Source organism: Hyaena hyaena, unplaced genomic scaffold (genome assembly GCF_003009895.1).
Source record: "Hyaena hyaena isolate Hyena2069 unplaced genomic scaffold, ASM300989v1 scaffold_1022, whole genome shotgun sequence".
NCBI lineage: Eukaryota > Metazoa > Chordata > Mammalia > Carnivora > Hyaenidae > Hyaena > Hyaena hyaena.
In genome coordinates, this window is record NW_024081656.1 from 547,583 (window position 1) to 561,178 (window position 13,596).

General features: G+C 45.0%; 1 protein-coding gene across 1 annotated transcript in view; it reads left to right on the forward strand.

The window, feature by feature from the left end:
- Positions 1 to 13,596, forward strand: part of CACNA2D3 (calcium voltage-gated channel auxiliary subunit alpha2delta 3) — a gene marked incomplete at its 5' end in the record, with an annotated part of 605,771 nt that overhangs the window by 530,662 nt on the left and 61,513 nt on the right. The window contains 2 exons of the mRNA XM_039221819.1: positions 10,216 to 10,291; positions 13,152 to 13,204. Coding sequence (XP_039077750.1) covers positions 10,216 to 10,291; positions 13,152 to 13,204 — 129 coding nt within the window. The remainder of the gene's footprint in view (positions 1 to 10,215; positions 10,292 to 13,151; positions 13,205 to 13,596) is intronic.

Here is a 13,596-nt window from a genome sequence, read left to right on the forward strand (position 1 = left end):
GGTGATGCTTGTTTACATGACAGTGGACTCTTGCCTTGATTGTACGGTCACTTACCTGGTGACCAGATGGCCATTCTCCTTAGCAGTGTCATCAGAAGGAAAGAATATCTGCTTCTGTGTCTGCAGTGCCACAGGGATGGGAAGGAAGCCACAGATTTGTGCAGATTACCAATTTGAGGGAGCTTTGAGAAGGTTCCGTGGCAGTGTGTGCAGACAATCTAAGAGACAAAATGGTCACTCTCTGTCACTTTAGCTCAGTCTTTGACTTGAGTCTGTTTACCCAGCTTACATGTGACATAGCGAGAGGGGCTAAGTAACATACTAATAGCTTCAGCAGTGTGAAAGTAACGGTCACAGTGGCTCTCCTCCCCAGGCATCTACTCTGCAGCAGACGTCAGCTGCACCTGACAGATCTTACCTCTTGCAGTACTTTCCAGTACTCTGTGGGACAGGTAGAAACAGGACCAGATGCATCAGTTGTAAGGTCTGGTGCAAACTGAAAATTTGGGTTCCTTGTTCAAAACCTATTAAGAATTTCAAGACAGCAACAGCAGAACATTCAACCAAGCCTGGGGTCCTTCTAAGTACAGAGTTCTGTGTAGTGACACAGGCTGCATGCTCATGACACTGGCCCTGGGTATAAATATACCCATTTTACAGATAGGAATAATGAGGCTTAGAAAGTTTAAGAAGCTGCCCTAAGTCTCTATTGTAACAGAGCTGGATTCAAGCAGCCTGCAGTTTGAGCACAGGGAGAATTTTCTAGCTTCTGGCCTTAACCTGGTTCTGTGTACAGTAGCATTGTGTTGTACACGGAGCTTCTTCTGTTTGAGAAATGAAGGGGAGCTGGAGGGGAGGACATTGGCTCAGCAGCATCTTATCCAGGCGAGCAGAACTTTCAGGGTGGGAGGCCAGCTGAGTGATAGCATCACCCAGATTTCTTATAGCCGATGTTGATAAATCTTTAAACCAAGCGATGTTTTCAGGCTTCATGTATTTTCTCACGAGATACACCATATGCCTGGTCAGCTTTTTGTGTTGAAATCCAAACAGAGAACGTCAAGTACTTCTTCATTCTTATCACAGAGAGTAAGTGGACTCCCCAGAATGGTGACTCATGTGGGATGTTGCAGCGTAGCTGTTTTTCTTTTGCACTCATGCTCACGTCCAGTAAGAGCCTTGCATTCCTATTTCTCAACATCCACATCCTCTCTGATGTCATTGGCAGTGATGTCACCTGTCTTATAATTATTAAGAGAACACCTAATTTCAAGATATATTTCTTAGAATTCATGTATCCCCCCTGCTTCTTGCCCCCAGTGATTCAAATTCAGTGCCAAATATCCAGGACAAATGATAATGTATGTTTATCTACTTTATATGTAAAGTGAAAAATATATGTGTGTATGTGTATGTGTCTGTGTGCGTGTGTAGGAAAGTATCCATGGCTGCTGGTGGGGCCTCTTTGACACACTGCACTTGAGCTAAGAGGACTCCAGGTTGAGCGCCAGAATCGCAGCGTGTGGCTGTGCACAGACTCCCCTTCTACCTCACCCAAATACGGACCTTCGGGGATTTTGTGAGAATTAGCTAAAACAAAGAATGTGAAATTGCTTGGCAAATTGCAGAGTATTGCAGGCAGGAGGTGAGATTACCTCTTAGATAATAGTTCCAAGTGTCTGATCTTTTCTTTTTTTTTTTTAAATCACTTAAAGCCTCAAAAGTTGGTTACTGAGTAGCAGTTAATCTCCATGGCATAGCCTTGGGGTGGAACTATAGGCTTAGACTCAATCTGTATCCCTGGAGAGCTTTTACTCTCTCTATTTACTTATTGTGTAATGTTTACTTATTATTTTGAGAGAGAGTGTGTGTGTGTGTGCCTTGTGTGTGCACATGTGTGTGCATATGCAAATGAGCAGGGGAGGAGCAGAGAGACAGGGAGACAGAGAATCTCAAGAAGGCTCCACCCTGTCAGCACAGAGCCCTGTGAGAGGCTCAATCCCGTAAACCCTGAGATCATGACCTGAGCCAAAATCAAGGGTCACACATGTAACCAACTGAGCTACCCAGGTGACCTGCTTTTATTTGTTTGTTTGTTTGTTTATTTATTGAGAGAGAGAGATAATCCCAAGCAGGCTCCACCCTCAGTGAGGAGATCATTGTGGGGCTAGATTCCACAACTCTGGGATCATGAGTTGAGCTGAAATTAAGAGTCAGATGCTTAAGCAACTAAGCCACCCAGGCGCCCCTCACTGGAGAGCTATTAAAACACACTTGTGCTTAGGCTGCACCCCCAAAGATTCATGTGAAATTCATCTGGGGATGGAGCCTAGGCATTTATGCTCTTTGGAAGCATCCACGTGCTTCTCACGCACAGCCAGGGTCAAGACATACTAAGTTACAAGCACCAAGGTACCAGTCCAGATGCTGTCCACTTTGGGGTTACCTGACATTCATCAGCATTCACTCAGTAAATTTCAGTGTTCTCAGTAGCAAAATAGAACTGAAAGAAGTATGGGTATACCTGCATATGAGAGTAAATGGAATAATGTGTGTTTTTACCAAACATCTTTGTGGCTTCTGCCAAAACATCTTCCTTTGTTCTTTGTGTATGTGATTCAGCTTGAGGAAGCAAAGACCAGTCGGTCACACCTGGCCTTTGGTTTGCAGAGAAATGGACTGCTTGCTAATAATCTGGTTTTGTGGGGGGAGCTCCCGATAGGTCCTCTCCGTCTTGGCTGTGTGTTTTGCTTTATTCGGTTTTGTTTGTGTTATGTGCTTGGCGCAACATGCCTGAGCTTTCACCCTTCCACCAGCATATTTTCCCTATGGGTCCTGGTGAATGTCTTCTGCACCTCACCCCACACATTCATTAACATAGTTGACTTGTGTAGAATTCCCTGGGGTGGCTCTTTAAATTGCCTTTCTAGAAGGGTGATGCATCAGGTAGAATCCAGGACTTGGGATGTTTCTTCTCCTGTCTCTACATGATGGAACCGCCCAGGCTCCACCGCCGGGGACTAGAGCTTTCCCTGTCCTTGGTAATCATATGACATGTCAGCCAATGTCCTGGTCTTCCAGTCTAGAGAGTGTTAAAGGAGAAGCCTGTTATGTTTGGATGGCTGCTCTCCTGACGACTGCCCCCACCAATGTCTAATACTCAACACTCATGTAATGAATGTAATGGCTTCTCGGCTTCCTGTTGACCTGACCGTTTCTACAGAAGTATGCTTTGTCAGAGGTGGCATTGAAGGGAACAAGGAGACAGATTGGCTTGAACAAGTGTGTTTCTGAGCCAAACTTTCTGGAACGCAGAGACATGAACATTCCAATGCATCACTCTTTAAAATTCTAAAGCTCCCTGCCTAAGCATCCCCAATGACAACAGTTAGAACAGCTGCCCTCCTCTTCATCACAATAGCAGCATGCCTCATTTATTGAATATTAATGACAGGCCAGGCATTATTCCATGTGGTTTACGTGCATTACCTTAATTAATCCCCATAACAAATCCTTGCGGTTATCGCTATTTCCATTCGACAATGAGGACCTAGAAGTGGAGGCTCTGAGCATTTGAGTAACTTGTCCAATCACCCACAGGAGTGAGTGAGTGGGGGAGACAGAATGTGAACTGATGTCTCTCGGATTCCAGATTGCAGACCACGTTTACCTAATCCCCACACGTCTTTTCCCCTACTTGGAGCAGACTGAAGTATTTCTTATGGAAATATTTGTTCACATGTATGCTTCTTTGGCTTCAAGAGATAGGAAAAGAAAAAAGTTTCTCAAACTTAGAGTCCAATGTATCAGTTAGGAGTTAGTTCTACTAGAAATAATAGGCAATTCCAGAGTAACTAGGGGCTAAAGAGCATGGGAGTCTTTTTCTCTGTTTTGTGAAGGAAGTTTGAAAATACAAATTTGTTGTCATCATGGACCCATGGCCATCTTTTTTCTCTACCTTCCTCCTTTGGCATTTAAACTCAAGGTTACTTCATGGGCCAATATAGCTGCTTAGCTCCAGCCATCACATCTGCAATCTGGGCTGGCAGAAAGAGGATCCAGGGAGGTCCAAAAGGCCAAGTAAAATTTCTTGATTAAAATTTAGGGGTGCCTGGGTGGCTCAGTCAGTTATCACCAACTCTTGGTTTCAACTCAGGTCATAATCTCATGGTTGCTGAGTTTGAGCCCCACATCAGGCTCTGTACTGACATTACAGAGCCTACTTGATATTCTCTCTCCTTCTCTCTCTGCCCCTCCTACTCTCTCTATCTCAAAATAAATGAATAAACTTAATAAAACTTATTTTAATAAGTAAATCTTATCTATTACAGCAAAATAAAGTTTATTTACTAAAGTACTTCATCCCATGCAATACCCCCACTTCATCACACAGCCTCACCTAGTACAAAGGAACCTAGGAAATGTCCATAGCAAAAACTCAGGGTTCTGCCTGGCAGAACAGGAGAATGGACTTTGGGAAACTATACTAGTCTCTTTCACACCCAGCACACCTGTTTCCTTCAGACCACACACATCCCCTAAATACTGAATCTGGTTTCCTGTGATCTCCACTTGGAAAATCTTCCCAAGATGAGGCTTTGTTCATAACTCCCCAGTTTCTCCCCACACCTCGCATGCCCAGTGCAGTCCTGAACACAAACGGTCATAGCCACCAACTGACTCGTCTGTCCATGAGGCCTGACCCCAAGCAATACGAGCAGCAACACTCAATCGCACATATGGGGTTTGAACAATAGCAATAAGGGCACCAGGAAAACTGACACCCCTAGGTACTGACGTGCTGGGTCTTAGTCCCATGCCCTGCACTGTGCTGAGTGCCACACAGGAGCTGTTGTGGTGCAGTGCTGTGAAATGTGGACACGAATCCATGAACTTGGCAGAGCCCAGGAAGCTTCCCCCCCAGCATCCAAGTTCCTTGCCTCAAATAGGTTTTGCTTCAACTCATTCCCTAAGCAAAATTCAGCTGTTTCCTTCTATTTCTTACTCAAAGAGGCAAAAGAAATTTAATCTTTTCTATGTGGCAATACTTGGGTTTCCACTTTCCCCTTCAGTTGAGCTAATTTTCATGGAAGGGGCAGGTAAAGGGACAAACCAGCTGCCAGGTATGTGCTCTTACCATGATGCCTACCCATTGTCCTTTGCCTCAGGATGGAAGCAGCCCCCCACCCCACCCCCACTTCCCTTTAGGAGAGCTGTGATAACTTCAACGCAATGATTTCACATTCTGAGCCTTTTCCTCTCCTAGAAAATGTAACCACGCCCCTGACACAAGAGGTAATGCCTCCATGCCACAGAACGTAATTGGTTATTTCTTACTGTTACCATTTTTATCACCTAGGTGAGATGCTGGCCTGACCACTCTCTAAAACTTCGCTTTTCCCATGGCTCGCTTCTCAGGGTTCTGCCCTGGACCCCGGTGGTCCCAGCATCCTATGTGCTGGGCTCCCGGCCAGTGTGGCCACGCGGCGCTTATTCTCTGCTAATGATGGGTGCTCGTTAACTAGATTTGTGTCAGTGATTTCCAGTCAGGGGCTCAAAGGTGGCAGGGCCAGGGTCACATAAATTCAGCACCTATGCTGTGTTCCGTGTGCTGGGCTGACCTTGAGGAGCAGTGCAGTCTGTGTCAGAAGTTGCTGTGGGATGACACGGCCACCAGCGTGAGAAGGAAGGGGCAGCATGTTTTGGGTCTTCTGTTAACACTCAGATTGACAGTTTGAGCTTTCCACTCTCTTGGTTTTCTGAGATGTAAGAACCAGTAAGACTCCCATGGTGACAGTGGCTGTGTTAGGCATTTTCTACGTTTTTGCTCCATGCTCTGTCACTTGCAAGCTGAAAAACTGCCTGAGACCACCTTTTATAGTTTGCTTTGCTTCTTATACTGTTAGATTCAAAATTGCCTAAATACGGTGAGTTTCTATGTCCAATGCCTCCCTGTCCTGTTTTTAGGTCTGCATTTGCAAACATTAAGCTGTTTCAGGATTGGTGTTTAGGCAGATGGTTTTGCCAGAGCTAATCCCATGAGTCATCACAGGTAAAGAATCCAGCCTCATGGGCACACCGTAGGTGTTTAATAAATGCTGGCCCCTACAGTTACTAACAAATCTAAATTAACTGTGCTCATGCCTTTGAAATGGAAGCTTCTGATTCTTAGAAGAAATATTTTTCTTGGTTGTGATCTTTGTCTAGTTGGAAAGGAGCAGAATCAGCAAAATAGCTTTCAGCAAGTCCACGTGTCATGGCCTGTCACCCACGGCCCTACTGTGCACAGGGGCACACAGGCTGTCTAGGTTTTCTTTGTATCACTTTGAGTTTCTTCTTCAGAGACCATATCTGCCTTCTGTCAGAGTTTCAGAGCCCCGTCTGGGGAGCACAGAGATGCTAATGATAAGCTCCCAGCGGCAGCCTGCACAGTGGGGATGTCATGGGGATTAAGGCATGCTATCTGTAATAAGAAAAACTGCTGCCGAGTACAGCAATGCAGCGCCAATCTCAGGCTGGGCACGATGCTTGGGGCTTATTTTAGAGCCGAATGAAAGCAGGCAATTATCATGTTCTTTAACTATAATCAGCCAAACAGGATACAGGTAGCCACAAAATGGAGTTATTTAAAACAGTAACAAAATCACTTCAAAAAGGGTAATAATCTGGAAGTCTCTCTTTCTGCAACATCTAGTTAAAGCTGTCTAAGCGTGGAGAAGACAGGGAAGGCTTGTTTTGTAACCTCCTCAATGGCACTCGGATCAGGAAAGCTTCCTTGTGAAATGAAAGGCAGGATCCCTGGCCCCGAGGACCACCCCACTGCAATTGAGTTTGGCCTCACCGCTAAACCAGAGCCTTTGAAAATGGTCCCAGGAGAACCCTGAGCTTCCTGTGAGGGTGGTTACCAAGGGGCTCTCCTAACACGGCCAACTGGTCCATCCTAGCCTGCTGATCCCAGACAGCCCCTCAGCTTGAGTTGAGAGTTGATTCTGGACTTTCGTTATGAGACCTTATGTTGGGCAGCATTTTCTCTGACATTCCAGTGAGACTGGGAGACGGCAGCAGGCTGAATTCTAATCACTTCCCAGAGTTTGTCAGAGGCTGCCACTAAGCAGAAGGCAGAGGGAAAGGGATTCAGCTTCACCCCCATCTAATTCTGGTTCTACCATTTGTTAGCTGTGTGAACTTGGGCACATTACTTAGGCTTGTAGAGACATGGTTTGGCCCTCTGTGAAATGGGGATGATTAGAGTGTATCTGGTAGCAACAGGTTTCCCAGAGTACCTGGCTCATGGTTGCTAAATAGAGTTCATAGACATCAGCTGTTGTTGTGATGGTCTGCAGCTGTAAGTTCCCACATCACCCCTTGATAACCCCAGTTCGGCCCCTGAAGGTGTCTTGTACTGTGGTATGAAGTGTGAATTTTCTGCTGCCTCATGTATGCCAGTGAGCTAAGAAAATCAGGAGGACGGCCCATCCTCTAACCAGCTGGGTAAAGCCTGAGTCAATGCCCATTGCAGTAAACACCACTGCCATTAATTAATAATGGCAGTGGAAACCAGACTAATAAATTATAACAGCAGCTGCAGCCCTGCCTTCTGTTGAATGCTTCCTCTGTACCAGGCACTGGGCTAATCGCCGTACGTCTGCCATCTCATTTAATTCCACAACCAATCCATTGGGCAGCCATTTTTTTCACTATTTTACAGATGAAACTGAGGCACTGCGAGAGCAAAACAAAAGAAAACAAAGCAACATTGTAATAAGTAAAATAAGGATTTGAGCTCTGGTGTTACTGACTCCAAAGCTAGTATTTTAACCATTACGCCACACTGCCAGTCGCTTGAGCCCTTGGGAATAGCAGAGCTTTAAGATCCCGAACTCCAATAAAGAATAAAATAAGGCCTTCTCTTATAAGGATCATAAGAAAGCTAGCATGCTACATAGTCTATTTCAGTATACTTCCACGTGCCTAATTATTTAAATCTCAGAACATATTTGTGAGTCATTTTTAAGTGAGAAAATGAAGCCTCAGGAAAAGGTTAGCATGCTCAAATCGCACCCTAAATAATGGCACATGGATAATAACCTTGCAGACCAAGGCCATGCTGTATGTGTGTCTACCAGGCTCCAAGTACAGGCACATTCCCCTCAACCCATGCCGCCTCCCGCCACGCTCTGGCCCCAGTTCCCCCTGTAGACCCAGTATGAAAAGTGTGAAAAGGGTGAAGCCGATGATAATTCTCGCCAAGTCCTAGAAAGCCCTTTGAGGGAAACTTGCAGAACTCCCCAGATGAGGTGAGGACTGTGGCGAAGTGGGGCAGTCAGGGACCGAGACCCAATGGAATCATCTGTTATGGTCTGCAGTTAGTTTTGTGGCTGGGGTAGCATCAGGGCTGTGCCAATGATGAGCATTTCAGTGCAGATTAGTTTTGGGACTTACCTGGGCCAGATGCGTGGCTGGTTCATGGGCTTCATTTCTGTCTCAATAAACATAGGTCCTCCTGGCATCTGCTGTAAAGAAAAAAGCCAGAGGACAGTGAGCAGTACTACAAGAAATATTCTGATGAGGGGGAGGCTTTGGGGATCTGCTGGGAGATCGTGTGACCACTGGTGCCCTCTTGGGCTCTGCTGTCAAAGACACCTATGTGGTGCTGGTCAAGGGCTGGTTTCCCTCTTGATTTGGTCACACGTGGCCAGTTTTTGACGTGGTGTCCATAGATGGTTCTTTGTTTATTCTATTTGTGTGATGCCTCCAGCTTATTGTCCAGAGGGGGAGGCCTTCTCCATCCTCTTACTTTGAACTTGACCTCTTCTATCTAGTTGTGACATCATCTCTTCAAGACTCATGCAATCAGACAATCATTCATGCATTCAGCCTTTTGAAGGCGAATGCCTCCTCCATGCTGGGTGCTGGGCTAGTGCCCTACTCCAACAACAGTTCTGCTGCATGCAACTTCTATTCTAGTGCCCATCCCCAGCCAGCATTAAGTATGCTCCAGGGTAAGCATTGTATTATTCTAGAAAGGAATTTCTGTAGCCATTTAGAAGTTCCTGTATTACAGTGTTAACGTGTCACCTGGCAGCTGTTATGTAATTCAGGCTGGACTTGAAGTGTCCCCTTATTGGAGTATGGGAATAGTGTGAAGGGGAGCTGGTGGGTGGACGGAAGGCATGTCGCCTGTGGGATACAGTGTTTGCTACATCTAGAACCTCTAACTTGCTACCAGAAACTGCCATTCTCCTTTCTTTGTAAAGTTGTTGATAAGGAATTAAAATATCTGGAACAATTATAAAGTGAAACATCTTTGCCGTTGAGGTAAGGTCATAATTGGGAATGAGAGCTGTACTTTCCTCACCAGTTGGAAAAAAATATCCATTTTCTGGTTTCATAAATGGTACTGTTTCCAAAGCAAAACTACAGTCATTTTCATGGTGGTGGTAGTGGAGAGTAGGAATTACAACCAGTGAGCCAGCTAGTTTCCAACCAGTTGTCAAAGTGCTGTGCTTATGTTGGTGCAGGGATGTTTCTTTCTTTTTTTTTTTTTAATTTCTAGGAGAGAGAGAGAGAGAGAGAGACAGCATGAGCAGGGGAGGATCAGAGAGAGAGGGAGACACAGACTGAAACAGGCTCCAGGCTCTGAGCTGGCAGTCAGCACAGAGCCCGACGCGGGGCTCAAACCCACGAACCGCGAGATCATGACCCAAGCGAAAGTCGGCCACTTAACTGACTAAGCCACCCAGGCGCCCCAGTGTAGGGATGTTTCTTGATGCTTGAGAGAGACAGAGGATCCTGCCAGTTCCGGACTCAGAGTGGTCCTTCCCAACTCTCCTCAGCCCTGGGGACGTGGCCCAAGCAGGCTCCCTCCAGGGCCCAGAATCCAGTTCAGAACAGCGTAGTCCCTCTGGAGAGTCCTAGTCCATGCACATCAGCCTTGTTTAAACCAAAATGACTGCTCCACTGAGTTGGGGAATTTCTCATCCCTGTGTCCTCCCCTCAGCCCAGTCCTTTACTCCCTTCCTCTTCAAGTTCCAAGTGTGACATGCCTGTGTCCCCAGTCCTAGACTTTACATGTTCCTTGTTTGTCATCTTTGTCAGGCCCGGGTTTATTCGTGTTTGTCACTGCTGCACTTGATGGTGGTGTGGTGACGTCCCCCATGCTGGTTCACACACAGTTTCCCATCTAGTGACCCTCCTTTCTTTTCTTTCCCATAGAATTACCCTTTACGACTATCAAGCCATGTGCAGAGCCAACAAGGACAGCAGTGATCGCGCCAGTGGCCTCCTGGATGTAAGTACAGTGTGGTCACCCACAGACAGTGGCATGTTTGTGTCTGTCTCTGTGTGTGAGCAGCTCTTTATCTTTGGGGTAATCAAGTTCATCTTTTTGCAAAACCATGAATGTTTGTAAGGGTTTCCTGATTTTATTGGTGAAGAAAAAACCACTCCCATTCAAACCCAAAACCACTGATTCTATGAATGACAAGCAGGTCTAAAGTCGCTACTGAGTGAATGAGGCAGCCCCCTTTTGATGGATAGAAAAGAGGAGAAGTTTTGTGGATTCTCTCGCATATAAAAAGAGAATTTAGTTTGGTTCAACAGAAATCTTCGCTTGGTCTGTGAGAGACCCTTGAGCCTGAGGATAAATGCATGTTCAGATCATGGACTCTCTACCCTAATCAGGATGCTGGTGAGCTTCCTTGTCATTTTCACTGGGACTGGTCCTGTCCGTGATGTCACAGTTGAGAACCAATCAACATAGCTGTGTCATTAGAAACAGGCTTTCACACTGCCAGAAATCAACTATTATAATTTACTCCTGGTTAAAAAAATATAATTTACGATGTACAAGCAATGTAAGTTTGGCCACCCATCACCTGACAACACAGGAAAAACAGTCACAGCACACTTCGATATAACCCAGCCTACGTGTATAAATAGAAGCTTCACATGTTATCATTTTGTAAATCCCAAAAATTAACCTAAAATCTGGTTTGAAACACAAAATTTATGAGCCATTTTGGTTTTTAGAATATAAACACACACCTTCTCATTTACAGATGTAAGATCTTGCAAGGGGATTATTGAAAAGCCAAGTATTTAACTCCGTTCTCCTACACCGAGGGAGTAAGAAATGATTCGGACCTGGAAAATTTCTGAGAGGCAACTAGGAACTGAAAGTTGAATGTTTTGAAAAATACCACGTTTTAGTGAGACTCAATATGTCTTTCCAAATCCAACTTCCCTAGCTTTAGCGGGACTATTTCTAGACTTAGAAAGTTCCCAAGATATGTTTTCATCATTAGGCTTAAAAGCTCAATGGCTTCACCCTTCTGAATGATAATGTGCAATTTAAATTTTTAATCCTGTATTTACATAATCCCTTTGTGTACCCATACATTGAGCCAGTGTCTGGCACAGAATGCTTGAATGCTCTTCCCCTTGGCCCCCCGGGGGAGCTGCCTCCCCATCCCCCCCTGCCCCTCCCCTCCCCCTGGCCCCCTGCCCCCCTGCCCCCCTGTCTCCCTGTCTGTCCCTCCCCTCCGTCCTTCCCCCCTCCCCTACCTGCCTCTCCCCCCTACCCGCCCTGCCCCTCTGCCTGCCCCTCCCCTCCGTCATCTGTCCCCCTCCTCCCCCCTTCCCCACCTGCCTCTCCCCTCTCTCCCCACCCCGCCTGCCCCTCCCCACCTTCAGAGCCTCCGGAGCCTCCTTAATCCCTCTATTCATTCCCTCCTCCCAGGGACCCACACTATCAAAGACTGCAGAAATGTCACTACCGATCCCAGCAGGTACAAAGACACAGAACTGTCCCAGGCCCTGACCACCAGGGTCTTTTTGAATGAAAGATGGTTATTTCTCACACAATAAGAAATATGAAAACAAAACCATAGGACAGCAAGTTGCATTTCATTTTAGGAAATAGTCAGTAGTTTACATCCTTATCTGAGCCTACTCCTGAGGGCCCTGTGATTACATCCTTATCTGAGCCTACTCCTGAGGGCCCTGTGACACACTCAGTTAAGTCAGAGCAAGAGATCCAGTCTGAAATCCGTGTGGACTGAGAATAACCCAGTAGACTGCTATACTGTTGTTTTGTTCATTTACTTACTGGCTTGAAATAGGGAAGTTTCAAAAAATGGTGAGAGGTATATAAATCGGTTTTTGTTTTATTTAAAAACTGGATAATCCCCCCAATCCTAGTTCTAGTCTTTATCGTCAAAATGCTCAGAGGGTAGGATTAAACAGCCATAACTTCAGAAACCAGCATTTGTCATTTCAATTCTCTGACACCTAAATGCAACCATAAAAGGTTCCAAGATTTCTCTGGACCTGCCGTCTGGGGCAAGGGCTTTGCCAGCCTCATTACCTCTCAGGTCCACCGGCTAATCAAATATCTGGCATATGTAGATTCAGAGAACCAGCTGAGGGGGAGACCTGGTGTTTTCCAGAATTCAGGAAATTGAATTATCCACATAGAAAATATCACAGAGTAAACAATCCAACTGCTTTTTTAAATTAAAATATTCTGAAATAAAGACTAGGCTGTCACTGCCGTCTTTGAGAGAGTTGAAGGGGATTTTCTGCAAGGATAAAATCACATGTTTATATGCTTGTCATTTTTTTTCAAGTCCAAATATGTATGTGTGAGAAAAGGCAGCTTAAACCCTACATGACTCAGGGGCAACATTAAAATCAAGTGTATGCAACTTTTGCTTATTTCAGTGAATGACATACAGTGATGGAGGACAAGGAATCAGCCTTCTGAGAGGCAGATCTGTGAATTACCATTTGAAATTGGTCGTATGACTTTAGCCCTCAGCATTAGGCTGCAAAATATTAGCCCCTGGAGGGTAAAGGTTTAAACATCATTTGCTGAACTTCCTTTTTCCTCCCAGAGATAACCCCTATATTAGATCATGTTTATTTTACTTGTAAATCACATCTCACTACAGGGGAGTTCAAAGTTTTAAAATGTTAGTTTTAGGATACAGTATCCAACCATTTTCTTCTTTTAGCTAGAGCTTCACTGTTTTTTAACATGATATCAATCTCTCTAGAAGAATAACATTGTCTTTATGTAAAGCCTTAAGTTAAACTACACATTTCATATGTGATGCATTGTTTTCAATGTACTGAATTCTTCTCCTCAGCCTTATAATGCCTTCCTTGCTGCAGTAAAATGGATAATGACAGAACTTGTCTTGTAAGTATAATTTGCTGCATTTTTAAAAAGTAATATTGCTTTTCTTTTGTATTATAAAGTGAAGTGGAAGACTGTGTTTCATGTTTTCAACTAGCATTGAATTCAGAATACTCTGAGATAACCTCATTGAATATCTCAAAGTATTGAAATGAAAACTGAGACCAAAAAATTATCTTTAAGTTATTCATGGTCACTGCTTATGCCCTTATGTCATTGTTTAGCAGACTAACAGCTTGCAATATACAAACCAAATTTATTTATTGTGGTTAGTGTTAAATTTAACATAGAGGTCTGGCTGTTTTTAATGCAGCCTGGGTGGGCTGTGGTCAGGAGAACAAATTGCCGGGGCTGCCCACTGCGCTCCTCTGCATGTGCTGGGGGGGGGGGGGGGG